General features: G+C 44.4%; 1 protein-coding gene across 2 annotated transcripts in view; it reads right to left on the bottom strand.

The window, feature by feature from the left end:
• The window catches only part of LOC149453471 (uncharacterized), a 46685-nt gene extending 31148 nt beyond the window's left edge, over window positions 1-15537 (bottom strand). The window contains exons 1-8 of one of the 2 annotated variants that reach the window (XM_089688210.1): window positions 15414-15537; window positions 12276-12419; window positions 11981-12119; window positions 11386-11864; window positions 11156-11300; window positions 10945-11042; window positions 10697-10835; window positions 7416-8807 (exon numbers count right to left, since the gene is read on the bottom strand). In XM_089688210.1, coding sequence (XP_089544336.1) covers window positions 7567-8807; window positions 10697-10835; window positions 10945-11042; window positions 11156-11300; window positions 11386-11864; window positions 11981-12119; window positions 12276-12419; window positions 15414-15491 — 2463 coding nt within the window. In that variant the 5' untranslated portion in view covers window positions 15492-15537 and the 3' untranslated portion in view covers window positions 7416-7566. Of the gene's footprint in view, window positions 1-7415; window positions 8808-10696; window positions 10836-10944; window positions 11043-11155; window positions 11301-11385; window positions 11865-11980; window positions 12120-12275; window positions 12420-15413 lie in introns of those variants that run through there. The other variant, XM_089688209.1, reaches the window with a different exon arrangement.
• Window positions 15538-22365: the final 6828 nt, after the last annotated feature.

Genomic DNA, 22365 nt, shown 5'->3' with positions numbered 1-22365 from the left:
CAGCTACCTGCACCTCTGCTTCAGTGTGATGCCCGGTGTGTTCCAGCCAGCCTTTTGTTACCAGCACCTCATCTGTTCTCTCTGTATTTCCCTTCCCTCGTACCTCTTTGGAATTTGTTACCTACAGACATGTGATTCCCGCATTCCAAAACTCCAAGGAACTCATTCCATTCCTATGTGCTTCCAGCAATCAGTGTTGTTCTCTTTGGCCTACCACCACCTGCTGTTCAGCACTTGTGTGTTTCCCTGAGTGTTTCAGCCAGCCACTTGTCATTACACTTGTCCATTTGCTGCTTCAGTGATCCACTTCACCCTTGCCCGCAACCTGCATCTAGCAACCCCCCCTGTGGTTCTGAGTAGAGATAAGCGAATCGAACCAGGCGAAGTGGAATTCGATTCGAATTTCAGGAAAAATTTGATTCGCGTCGAATCCGAATATTAGCCTACTTCGGGTGCGCGAATCGGATTTTTCCCGATCAGCCGGCAAAAGTGTCCCTGCAGAGAGCTCCGCTATTTCTGACAGTTCTCTGACAGTTCCTTCACATGTACAGCGGTTGAAACATTGTATCTATTTGTTTCCATTTAGGATACAGATGTTTTTATTCGGAAACAGATACAATGTTTCAACCGCTGTAAATGTGAAAGTCAGAGAACTGTCAGAAATAGAGGAACTCTGCAGATACACTTTTTGCCGGTTTGGAATTATTCTTATTTTCATCCTACTTCTTCTTCTTCTTCATCCTCATCCTCAGAAGAAGAAGAAGAGGATGAGGATGAAGAAGAAGAAGAAGAAGAAGTAGGATGAAAATAAGAAGAATTCCAAGCCGGCAAAAAGTGTATCTGCAGAGCTCCTCTAAGTGTATCTGCAGAATAGAGGAGCTCTGCAGATACACTTTTTGCCGGCTTGGAATTCTACTTATTTTCATCCTACTTCTTCTTCTTCTTCTTCCTCTTCATCCTCATCCTCTTCTTCTTCTTCTGAGGATGAAGAAGAAGAAGAAGTAGGATGAAAATAAGAAGAATTCCAAGCCGGCAAAAAGTGTATCTGCAGAGCTCCTCTAAGTGTATCTGCAGAATAGAGGAGCTCTGCAGATACACTTTTTGCCGGCTTGGAATTCTTCTTATTTTCATCCTACTTCTTCTTCTTCTTCCTCTTCATCCTCATCCTCTTCTTCTGAGGATGAGGATGAAGAAGAAGAAGAAGAAGAAGTAGGATGAAAATAAGAAGAATTCCAAGCCGGCAAAAAGTGTATCTGCAGAGCTCCTCTAAGTGTATCTGCAGAATAGAGGAGCTCTGCAGATACACTTTTTGCCGGCTTGGAATTCTTCTTATTTTCATCCTACTTCTTCTTCTTCTTCTTCTTCCTCTTCATCCTAATCCTCATCCTCTTCTTCTTCTTCTGAGGATGAGGATGAAGAAGAAGAAGAAGTAGGATGAAAATAAGAAGAATTCCAAGCCGGCAAAAAGTGTATCTGCAGAGCTCCTCTATTCTGCAGATACACTTAGAGGAGCTCTGCAGATACACTTTTTGCCGGCTTGGAATTCTTCTTATTTTCATCCTACTTCTTCTTCTTCTTCTTCATCCTCATCCTCAGAAGAAGAAGAAGAAGAAGAGGATGAGGATGAGGATGAAGAAGAAGAAGAAGAAGTAGGATGAAAATAAGAAGAATTCCAAGCCGGCAAAAAGTGTATCTGCAGAGCTCCGCTAAGTGTATCTGCAGAGCTCCGCTATTTCTGACAGTTCTGTGGCATTCCCTCCATACAGCGGTTGAAACATTGTATCTATTTGTTTCCATTTATGGAAACAAATAGATACAATGTTTCAACCGCTGTATGGAGGGAATGTCACAGAACTGTCAGAAATAGCCTATTTCTGACAGTTCTGTGACATTCCCTCCATACAGCGGTTGAAACATTGTATCTATTTGTTTCCATAAATGGAAACAAATAGATACAATGTTTCAACCGCTGTATGGAGGGAATGTCACAGAACTGTCAGAAATAGCGGAGCTCTGCAGATACACTTAGCGGAGCTCTGCAGATAGATACAGCGGTTGAAACATAGGCTATGTTTCAACCGCTGTATGGAGTGAATGTCAGAGAACTGTCAGAAATAGCCTATTTCTGACAGTTCTCTGACATTCACTCCATACAGCGGTTGAAACATAGCCTATGTTTCAACCGCTGTATCTATCTGCAGAGCTCCGCTAAGTGTATCTGCAGAGCTCCGCTATTTCTGACAGTTCTGTGACATTCCCTCCATACAGCGGTTGAAACATTGTATCTATTTGTTTCCATTTATGGAAACAAATAGATACAATGTTTCAACCGCTGTATGGAGGGTATGTCACAGAACTGTCAGAAATAGGCTATTTCTGACAGTTCTGTGACATTCCCTCCATACAGCGGTTGAAACATTGTATCTGTTTCCTTCTCCTTCTTCTCATCCTTCTCCTTCTCCTTCTTCTCATCCTTCTTCTTCTTCTCATCCTTCTTCTCATCCTTCTCCTTCTTCTCATCCTTCTCCTTCTTCTCATCCTTCTCCTTCTCCTTCTTCTCATCCTTCTCCTTCTCCTTCTTCTCATCCTTCTCCTTCTTCTCATCCTTCTCCTTCTTCTCATCCTTCTCCTTCTTCTCATCCTTCTCCTTCTCCTTCTTCTCATCCTTCTCCATCTTCTCATCCTTCTCCTTCTCCTTCTTCTCATCCTTCTCCTTCTCCTTCTCCTTCTTCTCATCCTTCTCCTTCTTCTCATCCTTCTTCTCATCCTTCTCCTTCTTCTCATCCTTCTTCTCATCCTTCTCCTTCTTCTCATCCTTCTTCTTCTTCTCATCCTTCTCCTTCTTCTCATCCTTCTCCTTCTCCTTCTTCTCATCCTTCTCCTTCTCCTTCTTCTCATCCTTCTCCTTCTTCTCATCCTTCTCCTTCTCCTTCCTCATCTCCAAGGGCATTTAAATTAAAGGTACAGTGTTCTGCACTAATTTAAAGGCTCTCTGAAGCCTAGAAACCCTTTTAATAAGTTAAATTTGTAGCGAATTAATTCGCATCGAATCGAATTTCTTCCTCAAATTCGGCGAATCAGCCGAATCGAATTTTTGAATAATTCGCTCATCTCTAGTTCTGAGCATCTCCACCAGTTCCCAGTTCCTTTATTACGTTATCCACTGACCAGTGAGTCCAGTGCCCCAGTTCTGCAAGGAACTCTCTACTGTACACCTACCTTTAGTTCTCGGTAGTTGCCTTCTCGGGTCAGAATGCCGAACCTGGTGAAGACAAGGTGACTCCTTAGAATCTGCACCTTGACACATTCTAAGAGCTCTCAACTCCACTCCATCCAGACTTTCCCAGACTAATTGTAGCCATCTGTGTCTCCTGTATTGCCAACTCCACTGCCTAGTCTCAGCTTCTTCAACTAACACCTGGTTGGCCAGTGTGCCCCCTAGTTGGAATGAACCTTAGTTTGTAATAGGTTGCTTGATCCACCATGTCCGAGGATCCACAGCAACCAATGAACCCCACAAAGCATCTCTTAGAAAGACTTTCTGAGGCCACCCAAATCCCCATGGTGAGCCACCACCATTTTCCATCAATTGCCTGGATCAAATCCAAGTCTCCCTTGTTGCAGTAACAAAACAACCACCTCCCCTCAGCTTGCTCCTGCCCAGCAGCTGGGGCATCTTCTGGCATCTTTTCTTCACACACCATCACTTTCCAGCTTCTTCAGGAACTCTTAAGGACTGTCATAACTACAGCTATCCATTTTGACCTACAGCTGCATGTGCTAATGTAGTTTACATTGTGTCTCTGCTTTCTTGGGACGCTCTGGCCTTGGTTGTACCACTTTGGGAGAAGTTGTATCGCACCATTCCTAGATCTTTTCAGGAAAGTCTTCGACGAGCGCACTCAAGCCTCATCCTCAACAAGTGCACTTCTCCGACTCAATAAAGCCCTCATGGCTACCTTTTTGGCAAAGCCTAGGAGAACTTATTCAAGATTAACTGGCAGGCTCAAAAACTTCCACTAGCCTGGATGATCTTGTTTCTCTGGCCATCCAGAATGACATTCATTTTGAAATCCAGGAAAGGGTTTGCAAGCACAAAGCCTTAAGGCCTTATCTAGAACCAAACTTCGAAAGTCCCTTAGAACCACCTACAGTCTTCTCCTCCAAAGGAACTGGTCATGTAATTGGGCTGATCACATCTTCCCTCTGAAGAAAGAACCCGATGCCTTTCTCAGGGCCTCTGTATGCAATGTGGCCAACAAGGACTTTTCTTGAAACAGTACACAGTGTGGCCAGAAAACTTCCCCATCTAGTTTGTGTTATGGAGGAAATACTCTACCCTCACAAGAAATCTTTCTCTTAAAGACCTTCAGTTCCTACGCAGTTTCCCTTACAAGTGTTTAGGCATTCATAGACTCTGGAGAATCTTTCATTCTAGTCTAAGTCCCCCTAGTAGTGAAATTATCTGTCCTAACCTACCACTGTACTACCTTAATCATCCACTATACTGCCCTAACCTGCCATTCCTAGAATTCAGAGGCTCAGAGGGATCTTGGATGAGAAAAAGCCTCCAACTCTGACTAGGGGTACTAGTACTTTTTGGGCCAGAAAGGGTTATTCCACCTGTAAGAGAGGGCTGAAAAGGGCAGGAAGCAGGCAGCAGGTGTCCACGAGGTGTTATATGGAGCAGGACACTTTTGTGTGGGCTATTTTTTGGCTTTTGTGGTTTTCTGGACCCCGGATCTTGGGTTGGAGAAAGCCTCCAACTCTGACTAGGGGTACTATAGGCCAAGAAAGGGTTATCCCACCTGTAAGAGAGGGCTGAAAGGGCAGATAGCAGGCGGCAGGTGTCCATGAGGTGTTATATGGAGCAGGACACTTTTGTGCGGGCTATTTTTCAGCTTTTGTGATTTTCTGGATCCCGGATCTTGGGTGGGAGAAAGCCTCCAACTCTGACTAGGGTTACTTTGGGCCCAGAAATTGTTATCCCACCTGTAAGAGAGGGCTGAAAAGGGCAGGATGCAGGCGGCAGGTGTCCATGAGGTGTTATATGGAACAGGACACTTTTGTGTTGGCTATTTTTTGGCTTTTGTGATTTTCTGGATCCCGGATCTTGGGTGGGAGAAAGCCTCCAACACTGACTAGGGGTACTTTGGGCCCAAAAAAAGTTATCCCACCTGTAAGAGAGTGTTGTAAAGGGCAAGAAGCAGGCGGCAAGTGCCCATGTGTCAGGAATGGACTCGCCAATAGTGGTGGGACTCACCTGCCTTGTGGGTTGCAGTACCAGGACTGGCCAGCGGCTGCTCTCAGCAACCAGAGGCTCACTCCTGCAGTCAGCCAAAACACCTGAGGCTGATTGCAGGAGGTGCATATAAGGAATGGCCAGACTTGCAATCAGGGCCTTGGTGTATTTTTCCCAAGAGCCCCTGTACCTGCTTCCTGTCTGCTTCTGCTTGATCCCTGACTCTGATTGAACTCCGCCTGTCCTGACCTCTGCTATTCCTGACCACTCTCCAGTCTGCTCCTTTGGTACCTTGTCTGCCTGATTGTTCCTGACTCGGCCCGTCTGAGTACGCTCTGCCTGCTCCTTTGTACCTTGCCTGCCCGTTTGCTACCGACCCGGCCTGGCCAACTACGCTTAGTATTGTTCTTTTGTTATCTGTTGGGGGTTTTGGTTTGGTTTGTTTGCACTGTGTTTATGTTTAGTCTTGCACTGCGTTTATGTATTGTTTAGTCTTAAATAAATTATATTGTTTATACTATATCTGAAGCCTGCGTTTCCCTGTGTCAGTCCACACACCTCTGGTCATACCTGGAGCCCTGACACCATGGGTGTTATACTGTATGGAGCAGGACACTTTTGTGTGGGCTATTTTTTGGCTTTTGTGATTTTCTGGACCCCAGATCTAGGGTGTGAGAAAGCCTCCAACTCTGACTAGGGGTACTTTGGGCCCAGAAAGGGTTATCCCACCTGTAAGAGAGGGCTGAAAAGGGCAGATAGCAGGCGGCAGGTGTCCATGAGGTGTTATATGGAGCCTTTTGTGGCGGCAGGACACTTTTGTGTGGGCTGTTTTTCGGCTTTTGTGATTTTCTGGACCCCTGGATCAGGTGGGGACTTTAAACCCTATTGTATATGCTTGCGGTGAGCTGAAATTTTGTTTTTCATTTTTTGTATCAGAAGTTTATGGACTTTTTTGATGAAGAGAAGCTGTTTTGTTGACCTTTTGGAAAATAAAGCCTGTTTACCATTTACAAACATGTCCGGGTAGGGATCTAGACTCCCCAAATGTCCCATCCAGTAATAATTATCATCAGGACTGGAATGTCTCTCCAGTGGGGACATATGCATAGTCATAAAAAGCAGATAAAACTCTTCCACACTCTACTAAATAATAAACAGTTTTATTGATGGGCAGCACAGCGGCTAAATGGTTAGCACTTCCGCCTGGCAGTACTAGGATCATTGGTTCAAATCCCAACCACGGCACCACCTGCCTGGAGTTTGCATGTTCTCCCTGTGCCTGCATGGGTTTTCTCCAGGTACTCCGGTTTCCTCCTACACTCCAAAGACATGCTGGTAGGTTAATTGGCTCCTGTCTAAAATGGCCCTAGTATGTGTATGTATGAATGTGAGTTAGGGACCTTAGATTGTACGCCCCTTAAGGGTTAGGGACTGATGTGAATGTACAATATATATGTAAATTGATGGCGCTATAGAAGTACCTGAAATAAATAAATAAATTGATACCCAGGGCTGCTGTTAGAAACCACGGGGCCCCATACAGCCAACCTGACAGCCCCAACACAAAAAAAAAAAAAAGGTATGTTTCAGTTCTGAATGAACACAGTGAGAGATTGGTAACTATCACTCAGTGTTCATTCAGCAAAGGAAAAGAGGCTGGTAAATGTGACATATTTACCGGACCCTTCCCCCACTCCCCATCATGAAGGATCCTATTGTGTGCTTGCAGTTGCCGGTGGGAAGGGAAGCCAGCAGCAGTGTAGGGATGGGAGCACACGGGGGGGGCCTGAACAGCAGGGGGAAATATATGGTGCACAACGATCCCCTGTATGGCTCTCTGTGCAGCAGCTGAAAGCTAACGGGAGGGACAGGAGAAGAGGCCAACTTTCAGCTGCTGCAGTGAGGGCCATACAGGGGATCGGTTCCAGTAATTGCCCCTCTGCTGTGCCAATCACCGTCCCTGCCCGCATCTGATTCACCCAGCTACCTGGGGCCCCCTGCTGGCCTGGGCCCTGTACAGGAGGATTGCTGGAATCTCCATAACCGCTGGTCTGTTATTACTTGTGTCCTTGTTGGAGAGCTTTCCTTTCAATTACTGTCTGCCTGACACAAAGGGAAGGGTGGAATAAACCCAGGACGGGTTTATTCCATAGATTCCAAGATGAACAATAAATTATAAAAAAAAATAATTTATTGTAAGTAATTACATTAAAACAGGGATCACACCACGGTAATAAAACGAAAATAATCCATGTGGGTTGGCCGATCCTTCCAAGCATTCTCATTTTTATTGTACGATTGTTCTATGGACATACATCTTCGGCTTATGAACCTCCACCATCGGTTTTGCATCGGTCTCCGGAGGTGTGTGTCCTCTGGTGGAGAATTAGCGTCACTTTCTGCGCAAAGCATTTGCCGCAATCTGAACAGGAAAACGGCTTCTCGCCGGTGTGAATCCTCATGTGTTTATCGCGATTTCCTTTACTGGGGAAGCATTTGCCGCACTCAGAACAGGAGAAGGGCTTCTCACCGGTGTGGACTATCCGATGGGCATTTAGTTGTGACTTCTGAGCGAAAGACTTTCCGCACTCAGAACACGGGAAGGGCTTTTCCCCAGTGTGGATTCTCTGGTGTCGAACAAGTTCCCAACTGTCTTTGAAGGACTTCTGGCAACACGAAAAAGGAGGTTCTCCAGTGTGGATTTTTTGGTGGGCAACCAGATCACATTTTCTTTTGAACGATTTTTCGCAGTCGGGGCAAGAGAAGATCTCCTTACTGGTGTGACCCTTCTGATGGACGTGAAGTTCAGATTTCTTTTCAAACGACTTCCCGCACTCAGAACATGAGAATGAAACTTTACTTTCATGAAGTTCAGGACAGTGGTCTTGGGTGGTGTGTGTTCTCTGGTGGAGAATTAGAGTCACCTTCTGCGCAAAACAGTTGCCGCATTCCGGACATGAAAATGGCTTCTCGCCGGTATGCATTCTCATGTGGTTGTCACGGTTTCCTTTACTGGAGAAGCCCTTTCCGCACTCAGAACACGAAAAGGGCTTCTCGCCGGTGTGAACTCTCTGGTGTGATTTCAGTCGTGTTTTCAGCATGAATGACTTTCCGCATTCGGTACACAAGAAGGGCCTTTCCCCGGTGTGGATTCTCTGGTGTTCTATGAGATTCGATTTTTTTATGAAAGATTTATCACATTCAGAACACGAAAAAGGTTTTTCGCTGGTGTCAGTTCTCTGATTTACAACCGGGTCATGCTTTTTTATTAATGATTTTTCACAATCCTCAAAAGGATAAAAAATATTGGAAGAAGATTCCTCAGAACTAGAAGAATCTGGTGATTTCTCTGCATTGGGAAGGCTTGTTTGGACATTCGGGACAATAGTATGCGACTTATCTTTGGACTCCTCAAACCGATCTATTGATCTTACCATATGATTGAGTTTGTGATGTATATTTTGAGCAACGATGCTTACTCCTGGGGGATATTCATTATTGTCTCTGTTATAATGTGCAGACAAAATAAGATGTTCCTCTGGGGTATTCCAGCCATTGGGTCCTCCTATTGAAAAAAATGCTATTATTAATCAACAGTTCTGTAATTATATTAATAATTAATTGTAATTAATATTAATCAACATGTTTTGTATTTAGGAGTCATGTATGTTGGTCTAGTAGTCAACTGTTTCCCAGATCTCTGCCATGGAATTAGGTACAGTGGTAAACACAAATAATGGACAAAACAACCAAACTAACTGGATGGAGGTGAACTCACTAGTGACACGAATATGGTAAAGAACAAAGATGGACCTTCCTCCAGCTCAATTGTTGGGAATATGACATTACATTGAGGAATGGAGATGGACCTTTCATATGGTGTCCAGTATCTCCTTCTCATTTGTTGGGACCATGACGTTATATTGAGGGATGAAGATGGACCTTTCATATGGTGTTCAGTATCTCCTCCTCATTTGCTGGGAACATGACGTTATATTGAGGAATGGACCTTTCATATGGTGTCCAGTATCTCCTCATTTGTTGGGAATGTGACGTTATATTGAGGAATGGAGATGGGCCTTTCATATGGTGTCCAGTATCTCCTCATTTGTTGGGACCATGGCGTTATATTGAGGGATGAAGATGGACCTTTCATATGGTGTTCAGTATCTCCTCCTCATTTGCTGGGAACATGACGTTATATTGAGGAATGGACCTTTCATATGGTGTCCAGTATCTCCTCATTTGTTGGGAACGTGACGTTATATTGAGGAATGGAGATGGGCCTTTCATATGGTGTCCAGTATGTCCTTCTCATTTGTTGGGAACATGATGTTATATTGAGGAATGGAGATGGACCTTTCATATGGTGTCCAGTATCTCCTCCTCATTTGTTGGGAACATGACGTCATATTGAAGAATGGAGATGGACCTTTCATATGGTGTCCAGTATCTCCTCCTCATTTGTTGGGAACATGACGTTATATTGAGGAATGGAGATGGACCTTTCATATGGTGTCCAGTATCTCCTCCTCATTTGTTGGGAACATCACATTATATTGAGGAATGGAGATGGACCTTTCATATGGTGTCCAGTATCTCCTCCTCATTTGTTGGGAACATGATGTTATATTGAGGAATGGAGATGGACCTTTCATATGGTGTCCAGTATCTCCTCCTCATTTGTTGGGAACATCACATTATATTGAGGAATGGAGATGGACCTTTCATATGGTGTCCAGTATCTCCTCCTCATTTGTTGGGACCATGGCGTTATATTGAGGGATGGAGATGGACCTTTCATATGGTGTCCAGTATCTCCTCCTCATTTGTTGGGAACATCACATTATATTGAGGAATGGAGATGGACCTTTCATATGGTGTCCAGTATCTCCTCCTCATTTGTTGGGAACATTATGTTATATTGAGGAATGGAGATGGACCTTTCATATGGTGTCCAGTATCTCCTCCTCATTTGTTGGGACCAAGGCGTTATATTGAGGGATGGAGATGGACCTTTCATATGGTGTCCAGTATCTCCTCCTCATTTGTTGGGAACATGAGGTTATATTGAGGAATGGAGATAGACCTTTCATACAGTGTACAGTATCTCCTCCTCATTTGTTGGGAACATGACCTTATATTGAGGAATGAAGATGGACCTTTCATATGATGTACTTTCCACTGTATTGAAAGTTGCAAAGGTCCACTGGATACTTTTTTCTTCCTATCATAACCAGACAATTTAGTTATTTTAAAGGACAGTGCTCCCTGTCTAAAAATGTGTGTGACGGTTTCTTGATTTTTCATTATATTTGTACAATATACATAACTGAATTTGATGAAAATAAATTGAAATGTAAAAGAATAAACGTAAAAAAAATGCAGAGGTTCAAATCATTCAGGAGTTATTGCTGTATATGAAGTGCTGTATTTTATGTATTTACTAGTTACCTGTGCTGATTTCTAAACAAGATTCCTCCTTTGTTAGCGTCAGCTTCATTTCAGCTTCTTTCATAGACAGCTGATCATTTATCATATACATCTCTTCTTCCTCTTTAACTTCAATTTTCATATCAATCACTTCTTCCCTCTAAAATCACGAAACGAGTGTGAGCCTCATAATCCTGAGACTACATAAAAGACTAGAATCTAATACAATTTAGAGTTATGCCTAATTTGACATATTCAGTCCTACCTACCTGATAATGGTGGAGGATGGTGGGACCTTCCTGTGTGGAATCCCAGGAATACAGAGGATGGGGACATCTCTCTGGTGGGTTCCCATGACTGGATCCATCTGTAGGAAACACACACACTGACTGAATCCATTGTTTATATGTGTTTATCAGATGGGGGATCTAGGTGGACCCTCCGTACTGCTCTCTCCTTTACAATAAAATCTCCTCTTACCCGGTGATGTGAGAAACAGCTGATCCTCCATTATGACGTCCTTGTAGAGATCCTTGTGTCCTTCTAAATATGCCCACTCCTCCATCAAACTCTCCTCCTCATCTTCTTTTTTTATGTCTTTTTTAATAGCAATATTACAATTACTCTGAATATAAATGTAAAACAAAATATTAAAAATTCAGGAAAGGTACAGATTAAAATGTAGTTATGAAAGATTATTGATTGTCTACCTGATGATGGTGAGGGCTGGTGTGACCTTCCTGTGTGGAATTCCGGGAATACGGAGGACGGGGACATCTCTCTGGTGGGTTCCCATAACTGGATCCATCTACCTGATGATGGTGAGGGCTGGTTTGACCTTCCTCCGTGGAATCCCGGGAATACGGAGGAAGGGTACATCTCTCTGGTGGGTTCCCATTACTGGATCCATCTACCTGATGATGATGAGGGATGGTGTGACCTTCCTGTGTGAAATCTTGGGAATACAGAGGATGGGGACATCTCTCTGGTGGGTTCCCATTACTGGATTCATCTACCTGATGATGGTGAGGGATGGTGTGATCTTCCTGTGTGGAATCTTGGGAATACAGAGGATGGGGACATCTCTCTGGTGGGTTCCCATTACTGGATCCATCTACCTGATGATGGTGAGGGATCTCCTGGTCTTCCTGTGTGGAGTCCCAGGAATACACTGGATGACTGGATCCATCTGTAGGAAACACACACACTGACTGAATCCATTGTTTCTATGTGTTTATCAGATGATGGGGGATCTAGGTGGACCCTCTGTACTGCTCTCTCCTTTACAATAAAGTCTCCTCTTACCCGGTGATGTGAGGGGCGGCTGATTATCCATGATGACCTCATTGTGTCCTTCAGAAGGCTCCTTCATCACACCATACTCTTCATTTTCTTCTTTAGATTCTTCTTTGATACGAACGTTAAAATCTCCAAATGTTTCACTCTAAATGTAAATATGAAACAAAGTAGTAAAAATGCTCTTTTATGGAGACATCCTGACACCTTATAGGAACCTGACACACACAATGATACAGTCACCATCCAGACACATCCCTTGTCTGTTACTGGAGAATGTCTCAGAATTCCTGGCACCGCTCACCTCTCCCATCAGGAGGTCAATAATCTTCTTAGTGGTTTCCAAAATCTTCCTCTCATTGTTTCTTTCTGGAAGCAGTAAGGAATGTAGAGGAACCATAATGGGGTTCTGTCCATCTCCTGATGTCTTCTTCACGACTACGTCATCCTGTAGAGAGAGATCACCAATCACTGTAGACATTGCCCAACAAGGAAGTCACAACTTGCTGCCATCATCGTCCTTCCTTGCTACGATTTAACCAAAGGCATCTCTATTTTTAGAGATAATGATATATTTTCTCATCAGTGGCAGATCAACCATGGGTGCAACATGTTCACTGCACATGGGCCCCGAGGAGGGGGGGGGCACTGTGCTTTGACTGACATTGCACCCATGAATGATACTGTCAATCACTACAGCTGTGGCAGGGGTTTAAGTATCTCCCATACCCCCGTCATTACACAGGACCCCCCCTACTACCCTCCATTATTACACAGGACCCCCCCATAGTACCCTCCATCATTACACAGGAACCCCCCCCCCCCCAATACTACCCTCCATTATTACACAGGATCCCCCCCATATTAACCTCCATTTTTACACAGGACCCCCCATCATACTACCCTCCATCATTACACAGGATCCCCCCCATACTTCCCTCCATTATTACACAGGACCTTCCCCCCCATTACACAGGACCCCCCCATACTTTTCTCCATTATTACACAGGACCCCCCCATACTACCCTCCATTATTACACTGGATCCCCCCATCATACTACCATCCATTATTACACAGGACCCCCCCATACTACCCTCCATTATTACAGAGGACCCCCCCATACTACTCTCCATTATTACACAGGATCCCCCCATACTACCCTCCATTATTACACAGGATCCCCCCCATACTACCTTCCATTATTACACAGGACCCCTTTCCCACATCATTACACAGGACCCCCTCGTCCATACTAACCCCATCATTAAACATGGAGGTTATTGTTGAGGGTGGAGAGGTGGGGAGGGGGGTTATTGTTGAGGGTGGAGAGGTGGGGAGGAGGGGGGTTATTGTTGTACCCGTCTCCCTGCACATACTACCCACTTCCATACACTCCACACTCCTCTCCTACACATACACTATATTACCAAAAGTATCGGTTGGCCAGCCTTTCCACGCACATTGCCTTTAATGGCCTCCCAGTCTTAGTCCGTAGGGTTCAATATTGAGTTGGCCCCACCCTTTGCAGCTATAACAGCTTCAACTCTTTTGGGAAGGCCGTCCACAAGGTTTAGGAGGGTGTCTATGGGAAGGTTGGACCATTCTTCCAGAAGCACATTTGTCAGGTCAGGCACTAATGTCGGGGGAGGAGGCCTGGCTCACAGTCTCCGCTCTAATTCATCCCAAAGGTGTTCTATGGGGTTGAGGTCAGGACTCTGTGCAGGCCAGTCAAGTTCCTCCACCCCAAACTCGGAGCTGGAAAAGAAGAAAGCTTGGAACTCACTGACCCCCTGCGAGAGGACCACTTGTATGGCAGGGAAGGTGCAGCCCAGCTGCTAGGCCTGGTAGTAGTAGCCAACCCAAAAGCGGTACAGGAGAGGATCTGAGTGAGTACACCTACACCCCCTGGGCGGATAGGGGAAGGAGCACTCTGGTGGGAAACCAGATTAGCCCCCTACTGGTGACCACCTATGTAAAGTGTCAGGAACCAGATGCTCTGTTCAGTGATACCTCCAGATTGCTGGGTGAGAAGGAGAAGTTCATCTAGGGTGTGGGGTGGTACACCAAGGAGACCCAGGCTAGCTTTCCAACAGAGAAGGAAGTTCCAGGAAGTTGTCCTCAGTTTTTCGGTACCCTTGATCATCCTGTACACCCCTAAATCTGTCCCAGTTCTAAATCCCATCAATAAAACAACAAGGGTTCAAGGGCTGATTTCTGACTCAAGCCTGTGTGAAGATGTGTAATGCCTGGCTGTGCAGGACTATAGGGGGACCCAAATCTTCTAGCGACTCCTAAGGGGGTAGTGCTACACTAGTAACGGCGGTGATCACCGAATTATAGCGGGACTGTGATAGTGTGGCGAGCAATCTGACACTAACTGATGCTGGGGGGGGAAGGGGGGACTGACTAAATGACGCTGACATCTCCAATGACCCTAATACAGCGATCAGTCCCACACGAAAGAAAAATATATTTTAAATATATTTTAAAAATACATTCTTAATATATTCTTCCCAAATATATTGACCTATATTTCAAATTATATTATTATTTCAAAAATATATTTCAATATATTTGTGAATATATTATTAAAAATATATTGAGAACACATGCTGCAATATATATCAAAGTGTAATTTTGGAATGCATTTACAAGTATATTTAAAAATCTATGTTTAAATGCAATTTTTTTTTTAGATATTCAAAAATATCTAGAAAATATATTTTGAAAAATATATTTTTTTAAATATATGCCTTTGGAAAATATATTTTAATTAAAATTTTTGGAATACATGTTAAAATATATTTGCGTAGGCCAGTATATTGTAAATATATGTCGCGTGTGTAATTTTTGTTTTCTAAATATATTGCATATGGGGTGCTAATAATTACCAACACAGGGCTCTCTTCTGTCATTCGCTGAGCTGATCTGCGGGTTCCAGCCATAAATCATTGGCCATGACCCGGCATGTGCTGTAGCGAACGGCGGCACAGCCAGGGTGGCGTGTACACACGCTCCCCCCCTAACCCAGAAGATCCAGATCACATACATGTACATGATCCGGCGCGGCCTCAATATCTGCCATCGATGGGCGCCGTTTGGTTAAAATTCCCGACTTTCAGGAAAAGAACATTTTTTTGGAAAAAAAGAATGCATCCCCGAGATGATTTAGCATCTTGTCAACAAAAATTGCTCAAAAACAAAAAAAAGGTTACTATAATAATCCAGCCGTCAGCAACACTAATTCTGTAAAACTTTCTCTTGTAGCTTGTTGTTGGTTGAAAAAAAAAAAAAAAAAATAACAAAAAATTCAGTGTGTACAAATTGAAATTGAAATGTGTCTGCCATAAAAAATATTAGAAATAAAAATAGTAAACAAAAAATAATATCCGCTGGACACTTGCTGCTGGAATAAAACTGCGCTCCCAGAATCCTCCTCACCTCCCCGGTCAGCAGGTAGATGATCTCCAGGGTGAGCCGTAATATCCTCTCCGTCAGGTTGGTGCAGTTTGCCTCCATCGCTCCCAACTCTCTTCCATTCACTTCCTGCAACAATAGTGCCCATCCCCCCCCCCCCCCCCAATGCTCAGAAGCATGGGTAAAAGGCAGGCTCTTTTCTGATTGGTAGTTTGGTCAGCCATTTTGTTGTAGACTAGCAAACACTAGTGCTCTAACCCAAACTGCATGCTGAAACTTGAGGACATCTATTTATAGCCCACCAAAAATTGCCATCCTCCCCACATGGAAGAAAAATATATTTGAAATATATTTTTAAAATATTCTTCCCAAATATCTTGACGATGGTTGACATACTTAAATTTTGGCCGTATTCAATATATTTAAAAATATATTTAAATAAATAAATACAAAATAAATATAAAATATATATATATATATATATATATATATATATATAATTTTTTTTTTTTAAATAGTCTTCCCAAATATATTGAGATATTGAGGTATATTTGAAATACTACAATTTTGGCCATATTCAACATATTTAAAAACATATTTCAATATATATATATATATATACAAACACACATACTGTATGTTGAAATGCGTTTTTATTACAAAATATCTGAAAAATATTTGTAAAAATACACTTTCAAATATATTGTATGCCTTTAAAAATACATTTATTCTACATTTTTGGAATGCATTTACAAATATATGTAAAAATATATGTTAAAATAACTTTTGTATATGTTAAAAAAAATCTGAAGAATATATTTAAAAAAACTAAATTTTTCATGTATTTTGTAATATATAAAAAACACGTTTCAACATGCAGTGTATATATAAAGTTTTTTATTTTTTTTTGTAATATTCTTCTCAAATATATTGACATATATTTGAAATACTACAATTTTGGTCATATTCAATATATTTTGAAATATATTTCAATAAATATATATATATACAAAATGAGGGACAAATAAGGAGGAAGGAGGGACAGAGGGACTTTTATTATTATTATTATACAGGATTTATGGCGCTGCCAGGTTTTCAGAGATCGCCTAAAAGTGAGCAGAGTAGGCGATAGTCGGATAGATTGAGGTATAGAGTTCCAGAGGATGGGGGGGTTCTGGAGAAGTCCTGGAGATGAGCCTGGGAGGAGGAGACAAGGGAACTAGAGAGTAGGAGGTCATGGGAGGAGAGGAGAGGATGGTTTGGGTGATATTTGGAGACAAGCTCGGTGATGTAATTTGGGGCGCAGTTATAAATGGCTTTATATGTTATTGTTCATGTTTTGAATTTTATTCGTTGGCCAATGGGAAGCCAGTGGAGGGATAGGCAGAGAGCCGTGAAGGACACTGAGTGGAGGCCAGTGGAGAGATTGGCAGAGAGGGGTGGAGGACACTGAATGGAGGCCAGTGGAGGGATTGGCAGAGAGGGGTGGAGGACACAGAATGGAGGCCAGTGGAGGGATTGGCAAAGAGGGATGGAGGACACTGAGTGGAAGCCAGTGGAGGGATTGGCAGAGAGGGGTGGAGGACATTGGAGGGATTGGCAGAGAGGGATGGAGGACACTGAGTGGAGGTCAGTGAAGGTATTGGCAGAGAGGGTGGAGGACACTGAATGGGAAGCCAGTGGAGGGATTGGCAGAGATGGGTGGAGGACACTGAGTGGAGACTGGTGGAGGGATTGGCAGAGAGGGGAGGAGGACACTGAGTGGAAGCCCGTGGAGGGATTGGCAGAGAAGAGTGGAGGACACTGAATGGCGACAGTGTAGGGATTGGCAGAGAGGGATGGAGGACACTGAGTGGAGGTCAGTGGAAGGATTGGCAGAGAGGGATGGATGACACTGAGTGGAGGTCAGTGGAGGGATTGGCAGAGAGGGATGGAGGACACTGAGTGGAGACCAGTAGAGGGATTGGCAGAGAGGGGTGGAGGATACTGAGTGGAGGCCAGTAGAGGGATTGGCAGAGAGGGGTGGAGGACACTGAATGGAGGCCAGTGGAGGGATTGGCAGAGAGTGATGGAGGACACTGAGTGGAGGCCAGTGGAGGGATTGGCAGAGAGGGATGGCAGATACGGAATGGTTAGTAAGGTGGATGAGGCTGGCAGCAGCATTCATGATAGACTGAAGAGGGGATAGCCTGGGATGAGGTTGGCCAATGAGGAGGGAGTTACAATAGTCAAGGCGAGAGATAACCAGGGAGTGAATAAGTTGCTTGGTGGTTTCAGTGGTTGAAAATGGGAGTGTCTTGGAGATGTTGCGGAGGTGAAGTCTACTAGATTTGGACAGTGATTGGATTTGGGGGTGAAAGGACAGATGGGAATCTAGGATTACACCTCGTACCCTGGCATGAGGGGAGGGAATGATGGTTGTGTTATTGATCTTAATGGAGCAGTCGGGGGAGGGGGCATGGGCTGGAGGGAATAGTATGAGTTCTGTTTTGGAAAGATTTAGTTTGAAGAAGTGGAGTGACATCCATGCCAATATGTCACTTTGTTCCAAATCAGGGACAGTCCCTCGAAATCAGGGACAGTTGGGAGCTATGCTAATGTACAAGTCCTCTGCTGCTCCAGTGACATCAACTTTGGAAGAGTTCTGTATAACTGCGTGCCACAACACAGACTATAATATGTGTGCCTAAAACTAACGTGTCCCTAGTCCACATGGAGTCAGCCTGAGCTTCTTTCATGTTATCGATGTGTCCGATAGACTTCTCCTAAGTCCAGGTATTTTAGTTCCTTTGGTCTTCTTCTGAAGAGTGTTCTCCAGTAGATAAAATGAGAAGTTACAATGCATGGGGTCGTAAATACGAGGGCTGTACTCAAAGTAATACAAAGGTGGGCAGAACCTTTTTATTAAGTTACATAGGCCATTCAAATGTCACATGTTGGTAGAGTACCTATTCCTCTATACAAAGGTACTGCTCAATATATCTTCCATCAGAAGTGACTGATTTGGCCCATTGCTGAACCCAACTCTCAAAGTGACTCATTTTGCCCATTGCTGAACCCAACTCTTGAAGTGATTCATTTGGCCTATTGATGAACCCAACCTTTGAAGTGATTCACTTGGCCCATTGCTGAACCCAACTCTCGAAGTGATTAATTTGGCCCATTGCTGAACCCAACTCTCGAAGTGATTCATTTGTGCCATAGCTGAACCCAACTCTTGAAGTGATTCATTTGTGCCATTGCTGAACCCAACTCTCAAAGTGATTCATTTGGCCCATAGCTGAACCCAACCCTCGAAGTGATTCATTTGTGCCATTGCTGAAGCCAACTCTCAAAGTGATTCATTTGGCCCATTGCTGAACCCAACTCTCGAAGTGACTCATTTGAGCCATTGCTGAACCCAACTCTCGAAGTGACTCATTTGGCCCATTGCTGAACCCAATTCTCAAAGTGACTAATTTGGCCCATTGCTGAACCCAACTCTTGAAGTGATTCATTTGTGCCATTCAAAAGGTTCAGGTGTGCCCTGTTGCTCCCACTTTCACCTCATCTGTGTTGCCAAATCGTTGTCCCAAAGATGGTCCTTCACTGAAGCGAACAAGTGGACATAGAAGGTGCTAAACCTGGACTGGAAGGTGCATGGAGGACCACTAACCAGCTGAAATTGCCGATCACCTGATTTTTTTGCATCATCGTGGTGAATGTGGAGCATTTTTAGATTCTTTTTCTGTCTCTTCCTCCTAATGACGTCTCTAATCTTCTTAAAGTGATACTAAAGGTTCAGTTTTTTTTGTTTTTTTTTCCTCGGGTCCCCTGTTGATGCTCTGGCTCCTCCTTTCTGCTGGGTGTCCCCATAGTAAGTAGCTTGCTATAGGGGCACCCAAGCAGGTGCACTCTCGTGTTGCAGCTCCCTGTGTCTATTCACCTACGGAGCTATGGCTCAGCCGTGCCTCCTCATTGGCTCACTGCCAGTGGCTCCCGCTCCTGTCTCAGCCAATGAGGAGGCAGAGACCTGGCACAGCCGAGACTCTTGTGCACACCACTGGTTTGGGCTCAGGAAATTTGCAAAAAGGTGATTAAGATATATTTAGAGGGTAAGAGTAGGAATTGCAGATAGATAGAAGAAGCCATTGCGGAACCCAACTCTCGAAGAAATTCATTTTGCCCATTGCTGAACCCAACTCTCAAAGAGACTCATTTTGCCCATTGCTGAACCCAACTCTCGAAGTGACTCATTTTGCCCATTGCTGAACCCAACTCTCGAAGTGACTCATTTTGCCCATTGCTGAACCCAACTCTTGAAGTGACTCATTTGGCCCACTACTGAACCCAACTCTCGAAGTGACTCATATGCCCATTGCTGAACCCAACTCTCGAAGTGACTCATTTGGCCCATTGCTGAACCCAACTCTCGAAGTGACTCATTTGGCCCATTGCTGAACCCAACTCTTGAAGTGATTCATTTGTGCCATTCAAAAGGTTCAAGTGTGCCCTGTTGCTCCCACTTCCACCTTGTCTGTGTCGTCAAATAGTTGCCCCAAAGATGGTCCTTCACTGAACCGAACAAGTGGACATAGAAGGTATGAATATGAAGATTTTGGAGTGAAGATGTGAGAATTGGACACCTAAGGAAATTAGGAAAGAAGGAGATTTTATACACGGTTGTGGGTGACGTTTAATGTTTGGACCCTGGAAAGTGGAAGGAAGCGGTCATATATAGGAGGAGGATAAAACCTGCTACTAGATGGGAAGTTTGGTTCCTGAAGAACTGGCTAAACTCTGGCAACTGGATGAACAAGCAAAGTTTGGTTTTTACGTGTGTTCGGATCAAACTGGAAGCAGACCAGAGACCTACTTAAACAGTCTTCTCCTAATGCTGGAGCCACCATTTAAAGATTTGGGATCATGCCCCCTCCTAAGTGTCTCTTCTCTAGGGAGAATATATTTTATGTTTGTAGTCATTCCTCATAACTGAGGTCCTCCAGCCCCCTTATTAGCTTTGTTAACCTTCTCTGGACTCTCTGCAGTTCAAACACATCCTTCTTGAGGACTGGTGACCAAAACTGGACACCATGGTTGTAACTCATTCCCATGTAGCCCACCCCTTAACCCTGGTGAACTAAGTCCTATTCCCCCAGTTACAGCACTCGCAGCCAGGCACACAGATTTTTCTTCACTCTTCCACTGGCTCAAAGGAACAGTCTAGGGGTGTCTTTCAGGGGTTTTATTGGAGCGTTGAACTTTTACGAGGTTCAGGGGGGAGCACCCCAAGAACTGGCAAATTGAACACTTTGAGGACTCTGTAGGCCCCTTCCACACTAGCAGTCCAATTGGGTTCATCTGTTTTTCAGGTGGACCTGATCGGACCCTCCATTCTGCTCTATGGAGTGGCAGGTGTAAACGGACATGTGTCCATTTACACCTGCTTACATCCAATTCGATCTGCTAAAAAAACAGACAGATGGAGATCTGTTCCTCTCCATCTTGGCGGATCAGGTCAGATGGAAGTCGGGTGTAAACGGACAGGCAGTTTGTTTACATCCAATCATCCATAGAGGAGAACGGGCATGGGCCCGCTCTGCAGAAGTGGACAGATCCCCCAGAGAGCAAGCAGAATCCTGGTTGTCCGCCCATATTCAAGAGGCCTTAGCTATCTTGCTGAACTATACAAAAACATTGTCCCACAGAATCTCTATGCTTATGGTGACTTTTCCTTGAGACCCAAAGCTACACATGGTCACGGACTTTCCAGCACCTGGGTCATTTACTCACACAGCCACAGGATCATCAGTTGCCTCCTTCCGACATCCACCAGGCTGTTCTCAATGAGGGAGATGCAGGTTTACATCACCATAGGACAGCTGGACACTTTCCCCATCAACGTCCTCCTGGTTCTCCTCAGTGAGCTTCTCCAGACCCAATTTGATTCCAGGACTCAAGATTGTGAATAGGCCCCCCAGCTAAGACTTAGCAGGAACCTCAATGTCTTTCTAGTGGCTCCTTCTAGCATGTCTGCCCCAGGATCAGAGCCCCTGCACAGGAATCTCCTCCAGCAGGACTGGACCCAGGAACTCAACACTGCCGTCTCCGGCCTCACACTATTTATAGACTCTCCTATCTCCAAATTGAGTACTCTATGTAGCCCCGTCCCAGAGTAGTGTAGGCTGTAGGCTGTTAGATAAACCTAACTAGCTCTCCTGTAATCAGTGGCTCAAGGGTTGAATGTTTAGGCCTGATCAGTCTCCTAGGCTGCTTGCTTCCCCTTGTATTCTAGAATTATAGTGGGAGGAAGAACAGAATGGGCAGCCTGAATATTTAGGGGACTCCAGCCAATCCCTGGGGAGGTGTGCCCAGTTCTGGAGGTGTGCCCAGGCTGGAGTCCCATAAATATTCAGGCTGCCCACTCTGCTCTTCCTCCCACTATAATTCTAGAATCCTCTAGAATACAAGTGGAAGCAAGCAGACCTAGGAGACTCTGAGCAGGCCTAAACAATCAACCCCTGACCCACTGATTACAGGGGAGCTAGTTAGGTTTGCCTACAGCCTACACTACTCTAGAACGGGGCTACATAGAGTACTCATTTTGGGTGACCCCTTTTTTTCAGAGGCTCCTTTGTGGTGGAGAGCCGCCAAGCCAAAGCTCTTTGGCTCCACTATGGTAGAAGATTTATATTCAGCGACCACATCTTCGAAAACTGCAGGTGGTGGCAAGCAACCCTAAGTCTTGTGTCTAGCGTGTGTGGAAGTGGGAAAAGTGATAAGGCAAGGATTGTAGCTGGTGGAATAACTTGAGGAATCTTAGAAACGTGTTGTAATCACTGATTGCGCCACAGCCGTTGCAGTGCATTGGATTGTACACAAGATATGTATCTGCCTGAGTATGTCTAGCCAGATAGATTTTGAGCAAGTCCCTCTAGTAGAGGCCAGTATTACAGCTGGTATTACCTTCCCATAGAAGACACTCTCCTCAGTCCTC

This window comes from Staurois parvus, unplaced genomic scaffold, assembly GCF_062004578.1.
Source record: "Staurois parvus isolate SC_StPar_1 unplaced genomic scaffold, SC_StPar_1.0 ptg000449l, whole genome shotgun sequence".
In the NCBI taxonomy this organism is placed as follows: domain Eukaryota; kingdom Metazoa; phylum Chordata; class Amphibia; order Anura; family Ranidae; genus Staurois; species Staurois parvus.
Note: the sequence above shows the minus strand (reverse complement) of the source record. Positions and strands in the feature narration are given on the sequence as shown.